Here is a 26,380-nt window from a genome sequence, read left to right as displayed (position 1 = left end):
TTGAATCTCCTAATTCCCTTCTAGAGAGTGGCCATCCTTCCTTCCCCTCTGCCACTCCCTAGCTGAAGCCAAATGAGATATACGTGTTTCAAAAGTTCATGTCATGCATTCATAGCATTCCTACCAAGCTAAATTGCTGGTGACTAATTCTGCTCAAGAGCCAAAGCTCTCTCACAGCAGGAGAGAATATAGACAAAGGGCCTGTGGAGACTTTTACTTTAAGGCAATATATAAATACTCTCTACAATGTCTTTGGTAGGCATTCTTCCATAATTCAGTTTCGGCTTAACCCTGTCTTGTGTGATGTGGCTCTTTCTTCCTTCCAAGTTAGACTAATCTAGTGCTACATGGCACCAATTATAAGCAAGTTCTGCCTTATGTGGGACTGAATCAACACCCCTCTAATGCCTTGCATTCATTATATCTAATTCCATGATATGAGTTTCCTTGGAATATGTCCATTCTTCTTCCATAAGATGGCCTTCTGGATCTTTAAAAAACCATTGTATAAGGCACAGCATAGTACCTGGCCCAAGAGTATGTAATCAATATATTTTAGAGGGTATTATTGTATACACTCTTTGCTTCTTTCCAGTGAAATATCCTACACAGATTTTTAGCCATCCTTTAAAATCTCAATTTTCTAATTGTTCTCCTTTGGACAAGCTAGGTCTTGTTGATGTCTCTCTTCACATATCATGCTCAGAACTGAACAATTTTTCCAGCTGAGGTTTGGCCAATATGGAGTAAAAATGGTACCATGCCTTCCTTTGTTCTAGAGACTATAATTCTTTCTTTTTTTTTTTTTTTTTTTTTTTTTTGCTTTTTCTATATGTTTATTACGGGTACAACAGAGATCTTCATAAATAGTTGCTTTTTTTTTTTTTTGCTTTTTCTTAATTCTATTTATTTACCTTAAGATCACATTTGTGTTTTGGACGCCATGTCACACTGTTGGGCCCCTTTTGGGCTTTTACACGTAGACTGTTTCAGCTCAAAGTCACTTATCACATATTTTTATAGTGGATACATCTTTCTTTAAAACTTAAGTAGAGGGGCACCTGGATGGCTCAGTCAGTTAAGTGTCTGCCTTCGGCTCATATAATGATCCCAGGGTCCTGGGATCGAGCCCCACGTTGGGCTCCCTGCTCAGTAGTGAGTCTGCTTCTTTTTCTCCCTCTGTCCCTCTCCCCTGCGTGTGCTCTCCCTATCTCTCAAATAAATAAATAAAATCTTTAAAAATAGTGGTGCCTGGGTGGCTCAGTTGTTAAGCAACTGCCTTCAACTCAGATCATGATCCCAAGGTCCTGGGATTGAGCCCCATGTTGGGCTCCCTGCTCAGCGGGGAGCCTGCTTCTTCCTCTCCTACTCCCCCTGCTTGTGTTCCCTCTCTTGTTGTGTCTTTCTTTGTGAAATAAATAAATAAAATCTTTAAAAATAAATAAATGAAATTTGAGCATAGGCCCTTATACTTATCTCTACTGAATTTTAATGTTTAAAACACGAGTTCATTGGAATATTTTTCATGTAGTTATGTTGCACCATTCCTTTGGTGCCAACACTCTGATCTTGCTATTAGATTGACTTTTTCTAGATCCATCTTGCCTTTTAGGGTCTCTGGCCTTGGAATCCAATTTCGCATTTGTTTGAGATGTTTGAAAAATTACCCAATTAAATGTATCACTATAGTATATTGATAAAGGTGAAACTTTGTTACTAGTTAGTAGAGATTCCTCGATGATGATCCCATATGATCTCTCTTGAGTCCAATATTAGGAATTACTGATAGTATAATTTTCAATATTTTGTTTCATGGATGGTGGATTATATAAATCTGTTTCTAATCTATAGTAGCTATGATGTTCCATACAGTTAATAAGTAGTGCCTTTGAATTGTAATTCAAAATGGGAGAAACAGGGATAGTCTCCTGCCATTTTAAACTTTTAGAGGAGATAGTTAGAAGGGAATGTTGAAAATATAAATAAGAGAACAGAAAAAGAGGTAATGAAAAGAAACTAGATTAAATCTAGAATACCGTATGACCTATTTACTGATCCTAACTTATGCACTGTGTAAAATCAAGTCTGTGTAAAATCAGAAATCACTTCTGCCTTTGCTTTGTATTAACAAAATCTTTTTTTTTTTTAAATAGGCGATATGTGGGGTCGATTTTGGACAAACCTGTACCCTTGGATGGTCCCCTTTGGACAGAAACCAAACATAGATGTTACTGATGCAATGGTGAACCAGGTAGGGAGAGGCCTTGAAAACCAAATCTAAATCCTCAACTTCATTCCTTTTTCTGCCATTTTTCTCTCATTATCTTTTGCATATAAAACCACGTGTATAAAAAAGTGTTAAGTTAATTTAAATGTATTTCTCGGGAGGGCCTGGGTGACTCAGTCATTTAAGCACCTAACTCTTGGTTTCAACTCAGGTCATGATCTCGGGGTCATGAGATCGAGCCCCAGATCCTTGATCGGCACGGAGTCTGTTTGAGATTCTTTCCCCTTCCCACTCCCTTACCCTCTGGGCCTCCCCGCTCTGGTGCACATAAAAATAAATAAAATAAATAAATAAAATAAAATAAATAAAATCTTAAAAAAATAATAAATGTATTTTTCTGTAACTGTCTTTTCATGGAAAAGTAATTTACAATGTCAGTGACATCAAGTACCTTGAAAAGTACGGTGTTGATCTTGCTGAGTGATATTAAAAAATGGAGAGGACCTGGGTTTTTCATTAAGCAGTAAGGTATGGAATTATCGACTGGTTGGCATTACTCTTTCCAGAGTTAGTTGCCACTAAGTAATCAGTCTATAGTCTCTATGAACAGAAAAAAATATCATTAGAAGATTTTTGCATATTTAAAAAATCATTATTATTAAAAATATTATAGGAGTCTTTAAAATAATTTTTAAATTACTTTTTTGCTACCATCCTTGCATAATTGTTTAAATTCACCCTACCATGGGTGAAATCATGGTATAATTATGTATTTTTCTTTCTTCAGCTAATAGTCTACATTTTTCAGATACAACGTATTGGTGTACATCTCTTGGCTGTATAAAATGTCTTCAGAGAGTTGCACCATGATTTCCTTTCCTATTTACACATCGTTAGATTTTTCTTTGGTAATGGTTTTAAACCTGCAAGCAGCCATGCCGTTAACAACTTCATGTATATAACATGCTCCTGGGAAAAGGCCACAGCAGAATAAAAACATGAAGCTACAATGGCCTCCAAACTCCCACAGCTGGGCTAGGGCGGGTTTCACAGCCTGTGTCCAGGGCTGGTACACACACACACTCTCCTAAGATCATCTTCACGACACACTTCTGAGACTGTCCAGACAGGAATGGGGATGGATCCGTGTTGTAGGTGAGGAACCTGAGGCCTGGGTAAATGTCTTGCCCAAAGTCACAAAGACAATCAGCGGCGACTAAGGTTTGACTTCAGAACTCCTAATATTTCCAGTATTTTTCCATTCGCGTTAACAGATGTTAACCGTGCTTACTGGTCTATGCTGTTTTGGTATACAGACATTCCTTCTGCTTGAGAATGCCATACCTACAAATACCAATATTGCCTTTAAAGGGCAATAATAATAAAAAAAATCCCCAGTTTCACATCCTGTTTCATATCCCTGAGGCAATGGAGGAGAAAAACCAGACTTGCCTGGTCTTTGAGAACAGAGGAAGTTCTCTGGGTCACGAGAAGCAATTGATGAATTATCTGCCAGTTGTACAAACTTAGTTTGCCTCGCAAGGGCCTTATTTCCAAAGAAGTCCTGATCAGCTCCCAGAAGAGTTTGCTGGATGCCAGACACCGACTGCTGCCCCTCTCCAGTTCCAGAACATTCTGAAACTCGAGATTCCCATACGGACTATGAAGCCAAGGCCCAGCTACTTAATTGACTACTGGGTCACACGCAGGCCTTTTGGGCTCTAAAAGTCCGTGACTTGTCTGCCCCTTATTGTTTGTGTCTTCCACTAAGCCTAACACCAGGGCCTCCTTCCTTAAAGGAGCTTGGTCAAGGATTGTTGGCTTGACTTGAAGAGTTTTTTGGGAAAGAGAAGGTCATTGTTGTTTGCTTTTACTTGAAATATAAAGGATTAAGACAAAAACATCACACATAATCTCACAGAGTCTACTGTTAATTTTTTGTGTGTTTCCTCATTAATACCACATTATATAAGTGGTTTATATATTCTACTTTTCACTTAATATCAAATTATTAAAAAATCATCAACAAAAAGTCTTTATGAATTGAATTTATTTAGATTTTCCATTCCACGAAGACATCTTTATGTATATAACCATTTTGGTCGTGGTTTCCACTTTTTTCTCTATTAAAAATTATTTTACATGTTGTGCACCTTAAATTTATGCAGTGTGATGTGTCAGATATGTTTCAGTATTTTAAAATAATAAACCAAAATCCCATTTAAAATGTCATTCTTTGACCTAACTTCTGAGAATTCCTAGGTGAGTTCCCTAGAGACAGAATTACTAAGACAAAGAGTGTGACCATTTTGAAAACTTGACGTGTCTGTACATGTCGCCAAACTGCCTTCCAGAAAGGTTCTGCCTCTGTACATAGCCAACAGAAAGAATGCCGTTATTTTAATGCTAGAAGGAAATGCTTTTCTTTCTTTCTTTTTTTCTTTCAGAGCTGGGATGCAAGGAGGATTTTCGAGGAGGCTGAGAAATTCTTTGTATCTGTTGGCCTTCCCAACATGACTGAAGGGTTCTGGCAAAACTCCATGCTAACAGAGCCAGGCAACAACCAGAAAGTGGTCTGCCACCCCACAGCTTGGGACCTAGGGAAGCGTGACTTCAGGTAGTGAGGGTGATTCTTACACAGCTGATACCAAACTGAGAGACACTGGAGGCAAGGACGAGGATGGATTTGGAGTTCTTCTCTGCTTCTCTGACCACAGAAGAGATGCGTGAACTCTCCTTAAACGAGGGCTCAGGAGTCCATGAGAGCACATCTGAGCTTTTCCAAGAAAAGGGGCTTGTCAGCAGGCCCTAACTTGAACTTGAGACAGTCTGCCTTGTTTGAAAAAATATATGCACCCATTAGATTTATCTGGTCACGGGAAGGGTGGTGTCCCGTGAGAAAGATTTGGTGCTAAGATTTATGGAAGATGGGTGGGTGAATCAGGCATCGTTCCTCCCCTCCATGTTTCCCTCTTGTGAATGAGACAGGACAGGTGAATAAGTAAGCTGGGATAAAAGAGAGAGAGTGGCATGTGTTAGAAGAGAACCACAGAGAACACTCTATAGGAAACTGGAAGAGAACGGACTACGTTCGGAATAGGATGTAGGCTCAGACAGGGCTTTTCAGGTGACATTTGAATGAGGCTGGAAAGGTGAGAAGGGTTTGGATAGACAGAGCTGGGATGAGGTCACTGGACTGGGAAAAAAGCAGGATCCAATGCAGAGAGGCAGGACCTGGTACCGTGTACCAGAACCAGCAAGGCAGGCTAGAATAAAGGCCATGTGAAGAAGGGTCTGTGAAACGGCAGAATGAGCACAGGCTTTTGAATCCCAGGGGCGCCTTAATAACTAGGCAGCCGGAACAAGGTATTTAACCTTCTTGGATTTCATTTTCCTTATCTACAAAGGGGAGTGGTAATTCCCAGGTAGCAGGTTTGTGAGGGTCTTAGGTTGGGTTCCCCAGCTTGAGAAGAAGATTCTGGTGTAAGTGCTTCATTGAGGGACAGACAGACATCAGGCAAAAGGGAGTGAGGGAAGCAGGGTGGACGGGGGAGAGTTAAGTAAGGATGTGGCCTCTGCTGGAGACTTGGCCTCAGCCTGATCCCACAGGACTCTGTGGACCCCAATTTGCGCCATAGTTAGTCACACCTTGAGAAAAGAGGACTGGCCTTTTGTACCCCGACATTAGTCAGTCACTAGCTGCCGACTGCCCCAGAGCGTGGGAGGACGTAATCTCCTGGTTGAGGCACCTCTCACTTAGCCAAAGGCAGTGCTCAAGGAAGAAGCTGTTGTCTTTTAACCGCTGTGACTCAGTCAGAATGGGGCATGTGGGAGAGCTGGCCTGGGAAGGCCCCCAGCAGCGCCCACTAGAGTAGGGCTTGACAGTCCTGTTCTGGAAAGGGTCAGATAGTAGATAGTTCAGGCTTTGCAGGTCTCTGCTGCAACGACTCCGTTCTGCCCTTGTGGCATCAAAGCAGCCACGGACCGTACGTAAATAAATGTTCCAAGAAAGCCTTATTTATCCAAAACACTTCGCTGACACCAGTACTAGAGTGAGGCTGAAAAATGAGGGAGTTAATGTAAGTTTCCTAGCCCAGGATCTTGGGTACTGTAGACACTGACCACACAGCAGCCCTTCCTTCCTGGAATTGTTTCAAGAGAGAATGGAGAAAACCCGGCTTAGAAAAGCAGGTCTTACTGGGCTGTATTAAGGTGGCTGAGTTTCTTCTTGAGCACTGGGGGACACTTACAGGGTATTTATCAGGGGCGTGGCGTGGTCAGAGGGGTGGGAAAATTAATTTGGGAACCTACTGAACTACACCGGCTGCACTCACCGGAATGGAACTGCTCTGGCCACGCTGAACAGGACCATAGTCTCATTGCCAAACGCAGTCCTTATCGCATTGGGCCGCTGTGGCCTTAGACAGTGTTTACAGGTTTTCTTCGAAATGCCATTTTTTTTTCATTGGCTTCTGCATTGTCGTGCTCTTCTGGACTTCTTTGACCTCTCTCTCTCTCTCTGTCTTTCCCTCTCTCCCTCTCCATCTTCTCTGAATCACCTTTCTCCACTCCATCTGTACTGGGACCTCTTAGGGCTCTGTTTTTGGCCCTTTCCTTGCCATTCTATACCTGCTTCATGGGCCATCACATCTGCTCCCTGACTTACATGCTAATGACTCCCACATATCAAGCCCCTTCTCCTCCTACTTCTCTTCTCTTGGCTCTACCGAATTGCCTGCAGTGTCCTGAACGCTACCCCCTTTTCTCAAGCCTTTCTCACGGAGCACTTCCAGAAATGTCAATGTCTGGCCCCTCCCTGCCATCTACCTGGCCAACTTCTACATGTTGATCAAGGTCCGGGTTGCCCAGACCGTTGCATCCTCAGGTATGCCCTTCTCTGTGCTTCTAGGAGACTGTACCTACATTCGCTGATGGTTAAGCCCAAGGCCATGTCTACTGATCACTGACAGAGTACTTGCCCGAGGGTTTTTCCGGTAGAAGACTCTGCTTATCTTTCTATTAGTTTGTGAACAATAGCATTCAGCCCCGCCCATCACTTTATTTTGAGTACCTTGTACTGTTTCTAGGACAGAAAAGGTAAGTCCTCAAGATTCGTCCGGGAACAGATCTTGGAATGATGATCTGTGCTACCAAAATCCTATACTGCGCTTACTGTGATGATTCCATTCAATTCATTGAGATTCGTTTGCCATCTTGCCTGTTTTTGTGAAGGATCAAGATGTGCACAAAGGTGACGATGGATGACTTCCTGACAGCCCATCACGAGATGGGACACGTCCAGTATGACATGGCGTATGCCGGACAACCCTTCCTGCTGCGAAACGGAGCTAATGAAGGGTTCCACGAAGCTGTGGGGGAAATCATGTCACTTTCTGCAGCCACACCCAACCATTTGAAAACCATTGGTCTTCTGCCACCTGATTTTTCTGAAGACAATGGTGCGGACCTTTTTCTTCATGGCTTGTTTTGGGGAGTCTTGGTTGTGGGCAAAAGCAGTTATTATCATGTGTGGGATATATTTGATTTTTGCCACAGGAAGCATATGGTATTTATGGGTAACTGGGAATTGCTACTGGTAAAAACATTTTTAAAAGAATATATCACAACAGGGGGCGCCTGGGTGGCTCAGTTGGTTAAGTGTCTGCCTTCAGCTTGGGTCGCGATCCCAGGGTCTGGGTTCGAGCCCCACATCAGGCGCTCTGCTCAGCGGGGAGCCTGTCTCCATGCTTGTGCTCTTTCTTCTTTCTTTCTTTCTTTCTTCCCCTCTTTCTTTCTCAAATAAATCTTTAATTAAAAAAAAAAGGCATAAGAGAGCTGACTGACTGAATGGTCTTAGAACTGTAAGAAACATCTCACGGGGAAAAAAAAGATGCTAAAACAGGCCCACAGAACTGACATGGCTTATCCATGGTCACGCAGCTAATTAGTGTTAGAGTTCTGACTAGATCCCCCTGGTTTCTAGATAAAAACTTCCCAAAATGTGGGAGCTGAAACATTCCAAAAACCATTTTGCTGACGCAGCAAACTGAAGACAGGAGAGGAAAAGTAACTAGCCCAAGGTCAAAAAGCAGCATAGCGGAACCCGAACCAGAGTCCTAATCTAAAGCTTTTCCCGTATTATACAAAGCAAAGTGTGACTTGAAATTTGAGAGTTCTTAAAGAATGAGTGGTCGAATATCAAGATTGGACGGGACTGAAACGTTTTCTTCAGCCAGCCGACGCGTGAATTCGCCCCTGTGACATCCCCTCAGATCCATGCCATCCGTCGACATCTTTGCCCAAGGAAGCCTGCTTCTCTTTGGGTGGCTGGGACTTGATGGCATGTGACGAATATTCACGAGATCCAGATTCTTCAGTGAAGATGCCATGACTTCCGATTTTTCCTTGTAAAAGGAGGATGCTTAGAGCCAAATATAGTCTCTTCTGTATATTTCCCTCCCCTCATTTTAGTTGTTTGGTTAAAACATCAGAACATTTAGCTGGAACATTTGGTCAGTGAGGTCAAGGTCATGAGCTCCATCCTTGTGGGGGAGGAGTTCATGGCAGCCACACCTGTTGCCCAATTTTAAAATATAATTCTTAAGTCAATTAACAGACAATTATTTTTTTATCATTTTTAAAATATTTCCTGACAGCAGGCAAAGAGGATTGAATCACTAGAATAGTACTAAACATGGTTAAGCCACTGGTTTGAAAAACTCTTGCTTCCCTACTTGGCTCTGCCCCAATCTGTGAATGAGGTTGAGCGAATCCCTTCATTCCTTCTCTTCCTCCCTCCTTCCCTTTACCTTGCCTCCTTTCTTCTTCCAAAAATATTTACTGAGCCTATACTATGTGCAAGGCATTTTTCTCAACACTGGAGATACAGTGGTGCGCCGAGTAGATAGTATTCCCCTGCTTACAGTTCATGGTGCTTCATTGGTATACTAAGGGTGAGCTCTACTGCTTTTTTTTTTTTTTTTTACATCACTAAATAAGGGATAGATGAGATCACATAATGTGTTAAAGCATTTTAAACTGAGGCGAAGAAGATGCCAGTACATTTAAGGTGTACTGTACTTCTGATTATCCAAAAGATAGTTTCTTCTGGGGAGGCTCTTTTTTTTTGTTTGGGTTTTTCCTCCCTGGTTTACTAGGTTTTGGTCACATCTGTTTACTATTTGTTTTTTAACAAAGACTCAGAGAGGGTATCATGTAGGAGCCACCAGGCTAGGTATACAGTCTCAAATGAGACACTAACAGTCACCGCCTTCATGGAGTTTACAAGAATAAATAGAGTGACAGTAGACGAACTAGCCCTAATTAGCTCTGAAAAGAGGTATGTAAGGAGGGCAATTGACACTAATGAAAAAATGGGGATTAGCAGTTACTTGCAGATTCATTTTACCTGTTCTTTCCAAGTCTTTACCCTCCTCCAAGTCCCCTAGCTGAGAAAGTGAGTAGATCCATATTATCATGTCCGCTGTCACTATTTCTCGCGTAATCTCACTGTAAGCATATCTTGAGAAATGATATCTTGAGATTGGGAAATCAATGCAAAACAATGAAACACCCACTGTCATCCTCATGTTAATATTTATCTTCTTCCATTGTACTTTCAGAAACAGACATAAACTTCCTACTCAAACAAGCTCTTACAATTGTTGGAACGCTACCATTTACTTACATGTTAGAAAAGTGGAGATGGATGGTCTTTAAGGGTGAAATTCCCAAAGAGCAGTGGATGCAGAAATGGTGGGAGATGAAGTAAGTCAATGAATATGCAATCAGCAAAATGTTTTGTCTCATGAGTTTGCCACTCATCTAAAGGCATTTTCCTGGCCTGAAGGCGCGTGTGCACGCACACACACACACACACACACGCACACGCACATTCACGTGCACACACGCGCATGCTCGAACACACGCGCATGCACACCCTGCCTCCTTTTTATTTTCTAAGTCTCCATTTGGATGCTTTCTCCTCAGATAACATTTCCTTGGCCCTCCCTTGCCCCAAGCAGGATCTGATGAGACAACTTCTCATGGCCTATCTTCTTAAGTGCTGGGTCACCCATCAAACTGTAATATCTTAGGCAAAGCACTGGAGATCCAATGCTGGCCATTTCAGGTGTTTTCCTTGACTTCAAAGAACTTTCAGTCTGTGGAGGGATGTGGAAAATGAAACCATGGCAATGTGTTCTGTTGTGATGGGGGTGTATGGGGATCCACGAGCATCCAACGCAAGATCCAAAACCATATCTGGTGGGTCACATGTAGAGAGGCCTCCAGATTGAGCTCTGAGAAAGAGGTGAGAGGTAACCAGGTGTTTGTAGAGGGAAACAGAGAGAATTCCAGGCTAGTGAGAGGCTGGCACTTTTGGGCAACAGATCATGATCCCTTTTAATAGTTTCAGCACTACGGGGGCACCTGGGTGGCTCAGTGGATTAAAGCCTCTGCCTTCGGCTCAGGTCATGATCCCAGGATCCTGGGATCGAGCCCCGCATCGGGTTCTCTGCTCAGCAGGGAGCCTGCTTCCTCCTCTCTCTCTCTCTGCCTGCCTCTCTGCCTACTTGAAATCTCTGTCTGTCAAATAAATAAATAAAATCTTAAAAAAAATAGTTTCAGCACTACGTTCTTCATGCCTGGGACACACAGGTATGAAATAAATGGATTTGGGATGAAAGAATTACAAAAAAAGACAGGAAGGAAGGAAGAAAGGAAAGGAGGGAGGGAGGGAAAGAGAAGGAAGAGTCCTCTCCCCTCCCTCTATTAGACTCCTGTCAATTTTGCCTGTTTTTCTTATCTTTCCTTTTTGCGGTGAAGATCTACCTATATAACATTTAGCCCCATGTCTATGATTTTAAGCCAGTACCACTGTTCTGCCAAGATTCTCTGTTGACATAAATTCTACTTGGGAGGAAGGAGCATAACCATTTCTAGCATTTGAGTATTACTGAATTTGTCTCTAATGACCCCACAGTCAGAAAGGACACATGTTTTAAGTTTAAATAATGCCAAATACTTGGTTTCCCTATTTTTTTTTCTGGTTGAATTCGTTTTTGATCCCTTTAAAAGTTTATTTTGAAAGGTTAAATGGTACCAGACCCTTAAAATAATTCATTATGCATTAATCAGTCCATTAGTTCACTAAACATACATGGAGTCTTTGCTTAGCATCAGGCATCATGTTTGATACTGGACCCGTAAAGGTAACTGAGACAGCCCCGCCCTCTAGGAGCTCCAGTCTCCAGGGCCAAGAAGAAGCTGTGTATGAATAATTGTAAAACAGAGAGAGAAATGCCAAAGGAGCATGGCTAGAGAAGGCTAAGGTTGCTGAAGGGGTTCACTGTGCTGGCAGGTGGGTGGGGTCAGGAGCAGGCCTCACAGAGGCGGGGGCACTCCAGCTAGCTTTGAAGAATAAGATGTCAATGTCACAAAATTCTGTCTGCCAGGAACATGGGCAATGTGGCATCGAAGAGGGATTAGTAAGATTTTCATTGTACATTTTTGGCCTTGCGATCGATGTACTTTATTACATTAGTGTTTTGAAGATACAGCTGTTTTCCAGTGATATATTCTGGGTGAATTAAAAAAGGAAGAGATAACCACATAAGGGCTCTATTCTGTAATTTTTTACACTGTTTCTATTTCACGTGACACCTAATTCCACTACAAATGCCATTGGCTGACAAAAGCATGCTGACTTCATCTCACCATACCTTTCCCTGATAAGGGCCCCATGGCTAACGGATCTGCTTTTTTCTCCCAAAGGCGAGATATCGTCGGGGTGGTGGAACCCTTGCCCCATGATGAGACATACTGTGACCCTGCCGCTCTGTTCCATGTCGCTAACGATTACTCATTCATCAGGTAACTGACAGGTTTCTTCTTTCTGTTTAACTTCCAGGGTTGTGGACAGCTGTGCTAATGGCAAAGAAATAGGGATCTAAGAAGTAATGCCTGAAATTTCTCTTTCTACCCTCCTTCCCCCTAGAACCTCAAAACAGATCATCAATTTTCACTCAGTTTAACTCAACACGATTTATTGGGTCCAGTAAAACTTACATGAGATCTTTTCTCCACCACGAAGGAATGTTTAGTATCCCTAGGGGAAATAAAATGATCTTTGTTTGTCTTCTTGTTACTGGCAGTGTTCAGAGTGATGGTAATAGAGTATTTTTAATTGGAAGTCCAAAAACCTCTGTTCTTCACCTGTTAGCCCCACAATTTGAACTTGCTGAACCTCAGTTTCTTTAGTTGGAAGATGGGAATAACATCGTGGACCTGCCATAAGGATCACTTGGCATTATTTATATGATGGGCCATAAATACGTAAAACACAATATAAATGTGAACTAACATTTAACAAAGTAATACCACCTTTTTAATCAGCTGATCCAAAAATACAAGTAGGCTATGATGTGTCTGCAGGATTCATTTTTGGGTCTTTCTGGAGAAAGAGGTTGGACTAATATCTCTTTGGGACTAAAGCCTTAGAATTTAAACTTCTGCCCCAGTCTATGAGTCTGGCACAGTAACTAAACACAGCACTGCTCTCTTGTTCGTCTGCTTTACAGATATTACACAAGGACCATTTACCAATTCCAGTTTCAAGAAGCCCTTTGTCAAATAGCTAAACATGAAGGTCCCCTATACAAATGCGACATCTCCAATTCCCATGAAGCTGGGCAGAAGCTGCTGTAAGAAACACTTCAAGGGGCACTTGGGTGGCACAGTTGGTCGAGCGTCCAACTCTTGGTTTTGGCTCGGGTTGTGATCTTGTGGTGGTGGGGTCGAGCCCCGCTTCGGGCTCCATGTTCAGCAGAGAATCTGATTGAAGATTCTCTTTCCCTCTGCCTCTCTTCCCACCCGTTCTCCCTCTCTAAGTTAAATAGGTGAATCTTTAAAAAAAAAAAAAAAAGAAATATTTCAAAATATTGAACCTCTCCTGCTACCCAATATTACCAATATTTGCATGCTTAGATTTGAATTTGATTTCCTTGTTCTAAAAAGAAAAATTTTGAACTCAGAATGTCCTCATTCACAAATTAAATGTTTATTTTATGGTCACACAGGAACCTAGACCATGTGATGGCTGGACAGTCTATCTCCTCTCCATGTCATAACTACAGGGCTCCCTCTCTAGTCATTAGAAGGAAAGAGATTGAAGGATGAATACATCCATTAACCCACCTGATTTTCTTATCAGCCAGCAGCAAGCTTAGCTAAGCCAAAAAGGAGAAACCATAGATCACAGTGTAAATATGTGTACATCTGGAATTCCTCAAAAGGCCCTAAACCCACGCTCCCCTTTTTGCATGTAGCGAAATGCTGAGCCTTGGGAGATCAAAACCCTGGACCTTCGCACTGGAACGTGTTGTAGGAGCAAAGACTATGGATGTAAGACCACTGCTCAACTACTTCGAGCCCTTGTTTACCTGGCTGAAAGAGCAAAACGGGAATTCTTTTGTGGGTTGGAACACTGACTGGAGTCCATGTGAGTACACTGAGTTTTCACATTTCAAATGACTCCCTTTCTGCTTCCCCTACTCCCCTCTGGCCCTTCTCATGAGGCTATGACACAGCCGAGTATGTTTTCCCTCTAATAGACCCTGCTTCTGACTGCCATTTTATTGGGGGGAGGAACCACATTCGTTGAGCACCTACTATGTATCAGGCATGATGAAAACTACACACACATACACACACACATTTTCTCTCTCTCTTTCAAGTCTGCTTTATCAGCCCCATATTTAAAATAAAAGAGTAAAAAACTCCCCAACCCACTGCATTCAAATTCCACTCTTCAAAGACAAATGCTTTTTAAATCAATTTTAATGCTATTACCTCTTCTTTCTGGCCGTCACTTTCATATTTCTGAACATTATGTTTATATAATTTCTTTATTGGTCAGTTTTAGGCACGCGCTCCTGCCTCCTCTTTCACTTTCCTCTCTCATCTCAATAAAGTTTTAGTATTTCTATAAGAAATTATCAGTATTTGTATCATAGTGCCCATAGAGCCAAGTAATACACTATTTTAAAGCCTTTCCTATGTGGTTCTTTGTTTGTCCTGGAGTTTCTACTGCCTTGTTTTTTTAATGCCCAATTTGCTATCAATGTTGCATTTCTCTTTTCCAGGTATTCCAACATATCTATTCTTTTCAGTCTCATTTGTTCCTGAAGACTTCCCTCTTAGAGGCCTGCGTTCTTCTGTCTCAGTCTGACCACAGTTTTCATCCTGAGCCATCCATCCTTTTGCTGGTTTCCTGGGCTGAATCTGTTGCTTCCTGAATTCCAGAGCTTCTTTCTTGGATCACCTCAACTCTTGTTTTGCTGCAGCAGAGCCTCCGAGTGACTTTCTAAACAAGAGCATGTGGGGTAGGAGGGTCACCGGTGTCCCACGGTGGCTTTAACCATATCTTGATTTTCATTCCCATTGTTTTCAGTCTGATATCTTCTTCTTCTTCTTCCCAAGCTGCTCCAGGCCTCTCTGGGACTTTTGGGGTCTGTACTACGTCTGCATTCGCTTTAGGCTGTGGCTTCCTGGCCCCTGAGAGAGTCCTTACCACCACCACCGTCCCCGCTGCCATTACTTCTCGTTTTCCAAAACTATTTATACCTGTTAAAAAAAAAAATCCTTTATTATCACTTCGGTGGGATCTTGAGAGGGGAAGGAAGTAAAGGCCCATGGTCGATCTGTCTTCTGTAACCAACAGTCTCTGATTTCTCTTTAATCAGATGCTGACCAAAGCATTAAAGTGAGGATAAGCCTAAAATCAGCTCTTGGAAAAAAAGCAGTGAGTATTCTGGACAGTGTGTCTTTTTTTTAAAAATAAGTTTTATTTATTTATTTATTTGAGAGAAAGCACATGCTGAGGGACAGAGGGAGAGGGAGAAGGAGAGAAGCAGACGCTCTGCTGAGCGTGGAGTCTGCCACTGGGGCTCGATCTCAGGACCCTGAGATCATGACCTGAGCCGGAGGCTTAACCTACTGAGTCACCCAGGCGCCCCCAACCTTTACTACTTAATGCACTCCCTTAAGTGGGACAAATAAGCCCATTCCAGTGTGTTCTAAAAGAAGACAGGCCACATGTTTCTCTTAAAAACTACAAGCTCCAGATTCTGCCTCTTGGGATTTTTTTTTTTAAGTAACACATTCCTTATTGGTTTGGTGATGTCTGCTTTTTCCTTGTTACTTTCAAGGTGCTATGAAAATCAATGAAAAAACATCCAGTCTTAAATATCAAGTGTCCACCCTTTTTAAAAATACATTTTAAAAATTTTTATGTATTTGAGAGAGAGCAAGAGAGCACAAGCCGGGGGAGTTGCAGAGGCAGAGGGAGAAGCAGGCTCCTCGCTGAGCAGGGAGCCCAGATGCGGGGCTCGATCCCAGGACTCCAGGATCATGATCTGAGCCCAAGTCAGAAGCTTAATGGACTGAGTGCCCCAGGCGCCCCAAGTGTCCAACCTCATAATTCACTCTTATCACCATTACACGTACTTGAAGAAGAGGACAAGGTTATATTTTGAGAGACTGTTTAACAAGTAAGTAGTGTAAATAGTTTTGCTTTGTTTTATTTTAGTCAGTCATCCATATCCTGGAAGCTTGTTAAAAATACAGAATCTTAGTCCCCAGCCCCGGACCTGCTCAGTCCAGATCTGCATGTTCACCAGCGCCCGGCTGGCGCGTGTGCACACCAGACTGGGAAGCTCTGGTTTTTCAAACCTGGCTGCACCGTGGAGCCGTAGGGGATGTTGAAAAAATATCACAGCTCAAGTATCAGTCCCAGAGAGTCTGACTTCACTGTTCTGAGGTGTAGCATCGAAAGCTGGGCATCAGAAGTTTTAAAAGCTCCCCAGGCGAGTGCCTGGGTGGCTCAGTTTGTTAGGCGACTGCCTTTGGCTCAGGTCTGGAGTTGCGGGATTAAGTCCCGCATCGGGCTCCCAGCTCCATAGGGAGTCTGCTTCTCTCTCTGACCTTCTCCCCTCTCCTGCTCTCACTCACTCTCTTGCTCTCAAATAAATTTTTTAAAAAAAATCTTTAAAAAAAAAAAAGCTCCCCAGGTGATTCTAATTACAGCCAAAGCTGAGAACTACTGATGAGTCTGCATTTGAGGATAATCGAATGTTTCACGGCAAATCAGATTCCTCACAGCTGCGTGTGACCGCCTTGCAGCAGCTGTCGCTCTGCTGGACACCTGTCTCGGGCTAACCAGGCTGAAGAGATGGTGGCTTTGGGGAGAGGACAGGACAGCCCCAGGCAGATGAGGGGCACAGGAGGCCGTGCGGGATGAGAGGACAGCCTGGGACCATTGAATAGAGCGGCCCAGGGTACAATAGAAAATTGTGATCTGCAGTGGATAGAGCCCAAGATTACATTTCTACCCCCTCCCATTTTCTGCCCAGTTAAATATTGCCTACAGCTCCACGGCAGTCACGGCATCGTTTGTCTAGCTGAGTAAGACGGCTAAACATAGATAACGCAGTAGGAGTGAAAAATGAACCTTTAAGAAAGAAATAGTAAAAATGAAGGTGCAACCCTTCCCGAACTTGAAGAGTTCCGATTTCCAGTTCTCTACCACCACTGAATGTCTGTGGGATTATTTTTCTTAGCGTCTTTATATTAGCTCTTCCTTGACCTAACACATTTTAGTTCCTTTTCAGTTATATTGTTTTCTTGACGTTTGTCCCCAGGTTCTTTCTCTGCAGTGAGGGATTGGTAAATGGTCTTCAGAGGGGTTGGTGGTGAGCTGCTCTGAGGCCCCTTAGCCGAGCAGGAGGCTGCTTTGCTGAGGCCGACCCATGCTTTAGCATTCCCCCGCCCCGCGGGCATCTGGGGCAGATTATTGGCCCAGGTCCAGCTTTTGCATGGCCAAGTCCAACCCGATCTTTGGCATTGTTTTGTGAACTTAACCTTTGCGTTTTTAAAAAATATGGAAATAATAACCAGAACATTCCTAGTACCGATACTAATAACATTATTAGTAATCTTTTTTTAAAATATTTTATTTATTCGACAGAGAGAAATCACAACTAGGCAGAGAGGCAGGCAGAGAGAGAGGAGGAAGAAGGCTCCCCGCGGAGCAGAGAGCCCGATGTGGGGCTCGATCCCAGGACCCTGGGATTGTGACCCGAGCCGAAGGCAGAGGCTTTAACCCACTGAGCCACCCAGGCGCCCCACATTATTAGTAATCTTAAAGCAGCTTTTTTGCCCAACCCGAGTGGTATCAAGCTGAGGTCGATGTAACACCGCTGTGAAACCTCGTCATTGTTTTTTCTAAAAGGGAAAGGAGAGATGCAAAATTTGTGCCATTCATCCATCTCTATTGCCGGCTGGTGGAGGAGTGAATGCCTTTTTTCTCTTTTAGCAAGGGTCACAAACTATGCAAATGCACGAGCTGTGTGTTTAACACCGATAAACAAGAACAGATTACCTCGCGGACAGTTATTTTTCCCTTCGGAACTCTAGTCTCTTTTTCTTTTACACTTGCGCATATAAACCTTTTAAAAATTTCAACTGTAATTAACAGTGTTGTATTAGCCCCAGGTGTACAATACCAGGACATTTTAACCAAAACCCATGACTCACACAACTCCCATCCATAAACCTGCCCTTAGGATGTTTATTTCAGCTCCTCTCAAACTGAAAAGGATCCAGAACATGGTCCTTAAAGTGCAGGTGCATTAGCGCCACCTGAGGGCTTGTTAGACATGCACGTCCTCCGGTCTCATGCTAGACCTTCTGAATTAGAAAGTCAAGAGGGACGAATGGAGAAAGAAGATGTGGTCCATATACACGATGGAGTATTATGCCTCCATCAGAAAGGATGAATACCCAACTTTTGTAGCAACATGGACGGGACTGGAAGAGATTATGCTGAGCAAAATAAGTCAAGCAGAGAGACTCAAGTATCATATGGTCTCACTTATTTGTGGAGCATAATAAATAACATGGAGGACATGGGGAGATGGAGAGGAGAGGGAGTTGAGGGAAACTGGAAGGGGAGATGAACCATGAGAGACTATGGACTCTGAAAAACAACCAGAGGGTTTTGAAGGGGCGGGGGGGGGGGGGGAGGTTGAGGAACCAGGTGGTGGGTAATAGGGAGGGCACGTATTGCATGGACACTGGGTGTGGTGCCAAAACAATGAGTACTGTTATGCTGTAAACAAACAAACAAACAAAAAAAGAAAGTCAAGAGCGGAGGGCCCACTATTCAGTGGTTTAACCAGCCCTCCAGGTGATGCTGGCGCCCGCACAGGATTCTCTGGAGTTTTAGAAAATGTAAAAGCAAAATGCTTCTGGAATATCAGGTTTTGAATGTATCCCATGATCCCTACTGAGCAGTGTTTTTCTTTTGCATTTGCAGTACGAATGGAATGACAATGAAATGTACTTCTTCCAGTCGTCTATTGCATATGCCATGAGAGAGTATTTTTCAAAACTCAAACGCCAAACGATCCCCTTTGTGTGAGTTACTCCAACCACTACTTCTCTTTCTCTTGGGTCTGAGGAGATACTGTGCTTAAACTCTGATGCAAGAAAATTAAGAAAAATTAAGAAAAAAAAAGAAAAATGACTATGGAACTTCTCTGATATCCTGGAATTTGGGCCATTCTCTTTAGGGAGGACTGTGACTTACTGGACTTGCAGATTGCAAGAGCACTGTTCTCTTTCCCCTTTGCCTCCCCCTCCTCTTTCCTTTTCCCTTTCCCTCCACCAAATGCTTCCTCCACCATCAGCACTGAAAGCAAAAGGCAGACATCTCTGCCTTCATTGAACTTGTGTTCTAATGTATGTTTCATGCGTGCGTTACAATCAGCAAAGTATGTTAAGTGAAATACAGCACAATGAGACGGTGACAAGTTCAAGGGAGGGAAGAACCACAGATGGGGGGGGCGCTTGGGAATGCTGGTGTGTCTAGAGTTCAGCCTTAGCTGCAATGGTCAGAAAAGGCCTCATGAATCCTTGAGCAGACATCTGAAGCAAGGAGAGCACCAGCAAAGTAGTCAACGGGGACGGTAGGTAGCAGGTGGAAAGATCCTAAGGAATAAATATCCTCCACCTGTTGAAGGAATAACAAGGCGGCCAGTGCGGCTGGAGCAGTGAGCTCACAGAAGACAAGTGGGAGGTGTGGTCAGGGCGGCAGTGGGGCGTGGGGGTGAGAAGAGGAGAAGAACTTTCCCATGGGCCTTGCAAACTATTCCAAGGACGTTTGCTTTCTTCTGAGTGAGAAGGGCTGGGAGTCCCAGGATCTGCCTTAGGTTTTGTCAGGATCCCTGTGGCAGCGGGGAAAGGCCAGTCTTGTCACACTGTAGGTGAAGCCCACTCCTACCCCCCCGGCTGCGCGTGTAATGTGAGGGGGTTTGCAGCGTGGAGGAGGGGTGGGGGAGCCGAACTCACCGCCTCTGTTCGCGGTACTGAGCCCTTGCTGCTCGCCACGGTATGTATCACGATCCTGGGGCACCCGTGGTTCTTCGCCAGTTCTCCGGCGGCTTTCAATTTGAAATTTTTGTATCATTGAAAGGAAATGGGGCTCATCTAGGGAGCAGAACAAATAGTACCAATAGTGTGTTATCCCAACGTATGTCCTTAAGTTCCTGTGCTTAAGTGTTAAGAATGTGGGGACAATCACAGCCTTCCATTGTTTGCCCCGTCCCGTGTCTCTTGCCTTCACCCTGTGACTCTCCCCTCAACCTCCTTTTCACTGGCAGGGGGAGCCCCCATTCTCTTTGCTGTGTCCTCCTTGCCACAAGGAAAGATGTTTCTTTTGCTTCCCTGCAGGGATGAAGACGTGAGGGTGAGCAATTTGAAACCCAGAGTCTCCTTCAATTTCGTTGTCACTTCACCTGGAAATCTGTCTGACATCATTCCCAGAGCTGACGTTGAAGAAGCTATCAGGTGATTTTACTTTCAGACAAGCTCTCCGGGGTGGGTACCGAATGCAACCACAACAAGCGCTCGTGGTTTAGCATGCTGTGTGTGCCGGGCACTGTTCTGAGTCCTTTTCAGCCTAAAGACTGGGGTTTTAATTCCAGAAGGATCTCGTAGCAAGGGACTTGTCTTGATTTGGGCTCCTCCTTACCGCAGGCCCAGAAATGGTATTTGTAGTTGATTTGGGAGGCGATCTCAAGAAGCTTTGAGGAAGAAAAGTGCACAGGGGCAGAGGGTGGAAGGAAGATAATAAATGACATGTTATCGAGCAAGGGACCACAGTGGGCAACTAGAGCTCCACCGTGCCGGGGAATTCTGGGAGACTGAGCAGATCATTCACCTGAATTGTCCCATCACTGCGGGGGCACTTATCCACCGCCTCCCACCGGTCACTGGTTGAGAACTGCTGGCCAGTGGTGAGACTTCCCCGGCATTTCTGACCTGTAGGCTGGGCAGCCCCTCGTGACCCAAGAACGCTCTCGGGGAAAGGCAGCAGGTACTGGCTGGAGGAAGTCTGGCATGCACACCTGGTGAACGGTAGATGGAGAAGGGACGTGGACACATGTCGCCGGCATTTGTTGTAGGGACTCGGATGAAGGAATCATTTCAGTAACTGGAGTCAGAAGTGGTGTAGGCAAGAATAGGATCCCTTAGGCGTTGCTTGGCCTCCACACTAGGAGAGGGACTCGCTCTGGGCAGCGAGCATCTAGAAGCAATGACTGGCCCAAGGTGCCCCGTCTGTTTCCCCAAACAGCAAGAGTGAAGAAAAGACAGGCAGATGTTTTCCCTTGTCACTAAAAAAGGCTTAAGATACCTGCTGCTATGAGGGAGCCCACTAGGTGGCCCTCTTGAGCTGCTCGTCGTCTCTGGAAGCACATCCAGGACCTGCCAGGCAGAGTGAGCCTGGAAAGTGTGGCTTAGTTGGGGTGTGCAACCCACTTACAACCAGAGACCTCACTACTGGCCCCCAAAGGGCTTGTTTCTGCCTTGGGGAAAAGCGCCAGCTGAGATCATCACGAAAGAGCCCAGGCCTGCTTGTGAGCAGCAGGGGATGGCAAATTGCCTGTTTCCAGAATGACTTGAGACACTTGAAGGCTGAGGTTACATGGTGAATTCTGCTCTGACGGGTCTCCCTCTCTCCTGACCTCCTGACCTGCACTACACCCCAGGGTAGGAGGACGGGCTGCAAGGCACCTGGGCTTTCAACTCAGAATATTCTCAATGTTCCTAGTTTGGGTTTTCAAAATCATATCCGTCCTTTTTTTGCTCTCTAAAATCTAGCCATTTCCCATCCCAGTGCTGGAGAAATTGGCAGAGGCCCCTCTTCTGTGGTCCTCCCCTGTCTCCAAAGGACAATACCTTTTTATTTGGAAACGAGAACCATCAGGACTTGGGTATAGGACCCAGTCTATTTGTAGAAGAGATGTACTGAACTGCCCTTTCCTCTTATCTGATATAAAGTCATTGTGGACCTACTCCGACAGAAGGGAGATTCTTGCCAAATACGCTGACTTTGCCTTTACAACACAGCAGTCACGAACCAACAGACCCCAGCCTGTTGCGAGTTTCCACGCTTGCAACCCAATTTTCCAAGGAAGTCGTTGCCAGTTGCCAGATGTAATCTAGGCTACAAGATACAAAAGGGGCCGAATTGTCAAATCTTGAATCTTTTGTGGGACCTGGTTATCGACCTTGATTTCATTGCTATTTGAGGTGTGCAGTCTTAAGCTAAACCTTATCACATCCCTTCAGGAGCAATGGCATAGGAAGTAAATAATTACGCACAATTCTGCTTTGCCTAAGTGTCTTGCTTTTGGGAATAGGATGTCCCGGGGCCGAATCAATGATGCTTTCGGCCTGGATGACAACAGCCTGGAGTTCCTGGGGATTCAACCAACATTGGAACCCCCTTACCAGCCACCTGTCACCATATGGCTGATTGTGTTTGGGGTCGTGATGGGAGTGGTGGTGGTTGGCATTTTCCTGCTCATCTTCTCTGGGATCAGAAATCGAAGGAAGTAAGTGCCCTTTCCTAGACTTACCTATCTTAAAACAGAAAGGTTTAGGGAAAACTAACTGGATATTTTGCAGCAAGTGGTAGGTGTATAAGCCAATTACTTTTGGGGACCATTTTGCACCTAAATATTCTGATGCATTCCCTAGAAATTTCCCAGATTTCGTCAGCACTTTGTGTTCCTAGCAGGCGCCAGAGTGCGGTGTTCAACCTGGGCTTCCAGCGTGACCAGGTAAACTCCATCCTGGCCACAGTGTCCTCTCCCTACTGCTGAGACGCCCCGCAAACTCGGGGATGGTCGGGGGGCAGGCAGGCTCAGGGAGTTATCATCACTCCTAGTCCTCCTTGGTCTACAAGTGACCCAGAGACTGACTCAGTGGTGGTTGGCACTATAAAATCGTTCTAGAATGAGCTCTGCGATTTGCTTCAAACTTCTACCCTTCCATCATCTTCATTCCCCCTCAGGTGGCCCAGGCTTCCTGTCATCCCCTTAGGTCATGGGCCACGACACCCTCTCATCTGTTCTTGAGTGGAAGATCCAAGTTCAGTGGGGATTTAAATCACCAGAGACCTGATTAATAATCTTGCTCTACCACTCGATGGTTTTTCGGACTTTGAGAGATCACTGGCTTCCATGGGCCTATGTAATTAAGGTCAAAATACTATTTTATAGCTCCTAACAAAACTCAGCACACTGCAGGTTGCTTAAACGTGTTCGTGATAGAATTTTGACACGCTCTTGTCTATTTTGCTCAATTCTTCACTATAGAGATTTATAGTTCCCTAAAATAGCTTCCGTTAAGGAAATTAGGCATTTAATAGAGTACATTCATATGGTTAGAATTTTAAAACTATGAAAGGATACCCAAAATCTTCTTGCCACCCTTTGCCTCCAAGTTCCCTTCCCAAAGCCAAGGACAATTATCAGTTTCTCAGAGACCCTGCTGTTGTTGGAGGGTCCACGTTTTCACTAAGGCCATCCCCCAGGTGATTGGTATGCACATGACTTTGTACATGAGCTACTATTCCAAAGTGATTTCATGAAATGAATTACTTGGGGAACCTCCTTCCTGCCACATGCTGTGTTAATTGAAGGCACACGGCAAAATCGGACAGGCTACCCTGCTCTGTACTTTGATGCATTAATATTTTCAGCAAGCATAGGATGTCAACATGCAATTATCTAATTATCTTCACGTACGTATCAAACTAGATTCAGAGAGACCAAGTCACTCTCTTAAATCGACGTGGCTCGTCAGTAACAGACTGGGACCCGCAGCCAGTTTGCAGGGCCGGACCTTGTGCTACAAAGCTCTCCCGCTCTGGTCTGGACACTTGGCAAGCTGACCGTGTAGCAGGGAGGCACTTTCAAAGGAGGCTCTTGGCTTAACGACCACTTGGTTTCTAAAAGGAATCATCCAGTGTGGCGCCTGGGTGGCTCAGTGGGTTAAGCGTCTGCCTTCGGCTCAGGCCATGATCTCCAGGTCCTGGGATGGAGCCCCAGGTCGGCATCCCTGCTCAGCGGGGAGCCTGCTTCTCCCTCTGCCTCTCCGCCTGCTTGTGCTCTCTCTGAACGACTCTATTTCTCTCAAATGAATACATTTTTAAAAAATCTTAAAAAAAAAATGAGAAGAATCCTCCGAGCTGCTATTTGCAGAGGCTGCACCATCTCCTGGACTTTGGCAGAACTGCCATTGTTTTCCAAACAGACAGACTGAGGTACAGAGGCCCACCCTCTCTGACCCCAGAACACACACCCTAAGCAGTCTCCCACGGCCTGCCGGCCATCCTGCCAACTAGCCGTGGGGCAAAAGGAGAGAATCCTGCTCTCTCTGGGTTCCCAGTCCACCGGGAGGGGATGGTTCGCCAGCGAGCCATTCGGTGTTGAGGGGTCAGAGACACCTGGGCCAGCGGGGTCCAAGGGAGGCCGTGTCCCCCCGGCAGCTCTGTGCTAAAGGTCACTTCACTTTATTCAACAGGAACGATCAAGCCAGAAGTGAAGAAAATCCCTACGCCTGTGTGGATTTGAGTAAAGGAGAAAATAATCCGGGATTCCAAAATGTTGATGATGTTCAGACTTCATTTTAGGAAAATCTATTTGATTTCCTCTTGAGGTGATTTTCTTGCATGCGACTGTTAATTTTATGGTACAGACAATAGGAGATTATAAAGCTGTCATTAAATATCAAAACTATGGCTCTGTTCAGGAAAAGTTGTCCCAAGAAGACAAGCCTGAGGAGAGGGCATCTTCACTGGCTTTCAGTATTTATTTCTGCCTCACGAGTTCACTTCTGTTCATGTTGGAGAGTAATAGAGAAAATGTGTCTCTGGCCTCACCGGCTCTTAGGGGTAATGGAAGCGGAAATGTCTGTTGCCTGGCCGCAGCGGAAAGCGAAAAGGGGGATATATGATGGGAGCAAGTGGGGCCTTGTGTGGGATCCGGATGGATCACTTTTAAGGACAGTGTCCGTGAAATGGTGGAAATGCAGGGAGCGAGAGCGGCACATGCCGCCCGCTTCGCTCTAAGTGTAAAGGATTTTGCATTACGCTAATCTAAGCACTAGAGTGATTTGCCCACTGCGGTGATTGGACTGGGTCAGGTCTTCTTCAGGATGACAGGTCTGAAGAAGAGAAGAATCCGGGGAGCCGTTCACAGATGTTGCCTTTTCCCTTCCGCCCGCGCCTGATCACCATCTCCCTGACAACTTGAGACCAGCCCCAGGGGCCTCCCGGAACCACCTTCCGCCGGAGCGCACCTGACGGAATCTCACTTCTGTTCTCCGTGGAGTGAGGGGGAAACCTCCACTGCATGTCCTCCTCGGAAGTGGGTTCCCAATCTCTTAAATCTTGTACTCACCCACGATGCCCGAGTAGTGCTGAGCGCAAAGCAGACCCCCAATAAACACTACATGCACGCTCCTGCGGTCTCGTGTGTATGTCGGGGCTGGGGAATCAGGCTGGGCATCGGGCGTTCTGTCTGCTTGTCACTTCCACGGCCAAGGTTGCCGTCTGACTGCCTGGGACTCTTGACCTCTCAAATGTCATGGAATGTGTCCCAATTTCTTAAATTGCTTTAGCGTACAAAGCAGCTGCAAGATCGGTCTAGAGAGGGCTGTGTTAAGATTGTTTACACCGCCAGGTTAGGAACCAAGTCTGACTCCTTTTGTAGATCTCAAAATCCAGCCTGGCTCTGAACACAGCATCACTACATACCCGAGGACTGAATCGAAATTGAGGAAAACATCCCAACATTACCCAGCAACTCACTCTCTGTGGTGACCAGTATAATGTTAGAGTAACTTTGTACTTAATACATTCTGTGGAGACAGGCGACTAAGTGGTTTAGTCAGTTAAACATACGACTCTTCATTTGGGCTCAGGTCATGATCTCAGGGGCCTGGGATCGAGCCCCGTGTCGGGCTCTCTGCTCAGCAGGGAGCCTGCTTCCTCCTCTCTCTCTGCCTGCCTCTCTGCCTCCTTGTGATCTCTGTCAAATAAATAAATAAAAATTTTAAAAAAAGGAAATAAATTCTATGGAGGAGTCATGGTGAATCAGCTAAGGAGAAGATGACTTTTACTTCACTTCCAAGAGCATGCAGACAGGCCCCTGGCTTAAAATAGTAACAGTAAATGCTAGATGTCACCCCTACAGGTGGTTAAATAGCATTTTCAAAATCGTGCATGTTTTACATGGTATGACTATTGTTCCTTTCCTCAGCTCCTCCTAGCATCACTGGGCTGCTTTTCTCATAAACATCTACTGGTACCTTAAAATCTTCTTTGACGTGATTTCGGGAGCCAGGCTTCCAACCAGGGCTCCAGCTCTTGCCACAGCAGGCGATTCTGTACTGTTTCAATTTTTGCAACAAGCCTATATTTTGTTACAAAGAGGATGGTTTTTTAAAAAACCAAATACATAAAAATAAGCAGGAGAAAGGAAAACAAACTTCACGAGGGCCTGTCAGGGAAGAGGCATTGCGTTACTTGTTCCTCCTTTTCCCTCGGTAGGAAAGAACCTGTCCCACGTATTGGCCCAAGAAATGCTCACTGAATGTATTCATGGCCCAGTGGTGATTTTTGAAGTTCCATTTCACTGTAAGTCGAAATTTGTGCACCTCTGTAAAAAAAATAGAAAACTCTCAAAAATCAGTTCTTCTGGCAATACAGGAATCCACATTTACGTGTTAAGAAACAACCAA

The 26,380-nt window shown here is 44.6% G+C and overlaps 1 protein-coding gene across 3 annotated transcripts in view; it reads left to right on the top strand.

The window, feature by feature from the left end:
* Window positions 1–25,100, top strand: part of ACE2 (angiotensin converting enzyme 2) — a 39,393-nt gene extending 14,293 nt beyond the window's left edge. For all 3 annotated transcript variants that reach the window (XM_045994978.1, XM_045994979.1, XM_045994980.1), the window contains 12 exons: window positions 2,154–2,251; window positions 4,675–4,844; window positions 7,460–7,686; window positions 9,850–9,994; window positions 12,002–12,100; window positions 12,808–12,930; window positions 13,555–13,727; window positions 14,971–15,029; window positions 18,603–18,703; window positions 20,018–20,134; window positions 21,991–22,185; window positions 24,161–25,100. In XM_045994978.1, the coding sequence (XP_045850934.1) occupies window positions 2,154–2,251; window positions 4,675–4,844; window positions 7,460–7,686; window positions 9,850–9,994; window positions 12,002–12,100; window positions 12,808–12,930; window positions 13,555–13,727; window positions 14,971–15,029; window positions 18,603–18,703; window positions 20,018–20,134; window positions 21,991–22,185; window positions 24,161–24,269 (1,616 nt within the window). In that variant the 3' untranslated portion in view covers window positions 24,270–25,100. The remainder of the gene's footprint in view (window positions 1–2,153; window positions 2,252–4,674; window positions 4,845–7,459; window positions 7,687–9,849; window positions 9,995–12,001; window positions 12,101–12,807; window positions 12,931–13,554; window positions 13,728–14,970; window positions 15,030–18,602; window positions 18,704–20,017; window positions 20,135–21,990; window positions 22,186–24,160) is intronic.
* Window positions 25,101–26,380: the final 1,280 nt, after the last annotated feature.

The sequence above is a fragment of the Meles meles genome, chromosome X (genome assembly GCF_922984935.1).
Source record: "Meles meles chromosome X, mMelMel3.1 paternal haplotype, whole genome shotgun sequence".
Classification (NCBI taxonomy): Eukaryota; Metazoa; Chordata; class Mammalia; order Carnivora; family Mustelidae; genus Meles; species Meles meles.
Note: the sequence above shows the minus strand (reverse complement) of the source record. Positions and strands in the feature narration are given on the sequence as shown.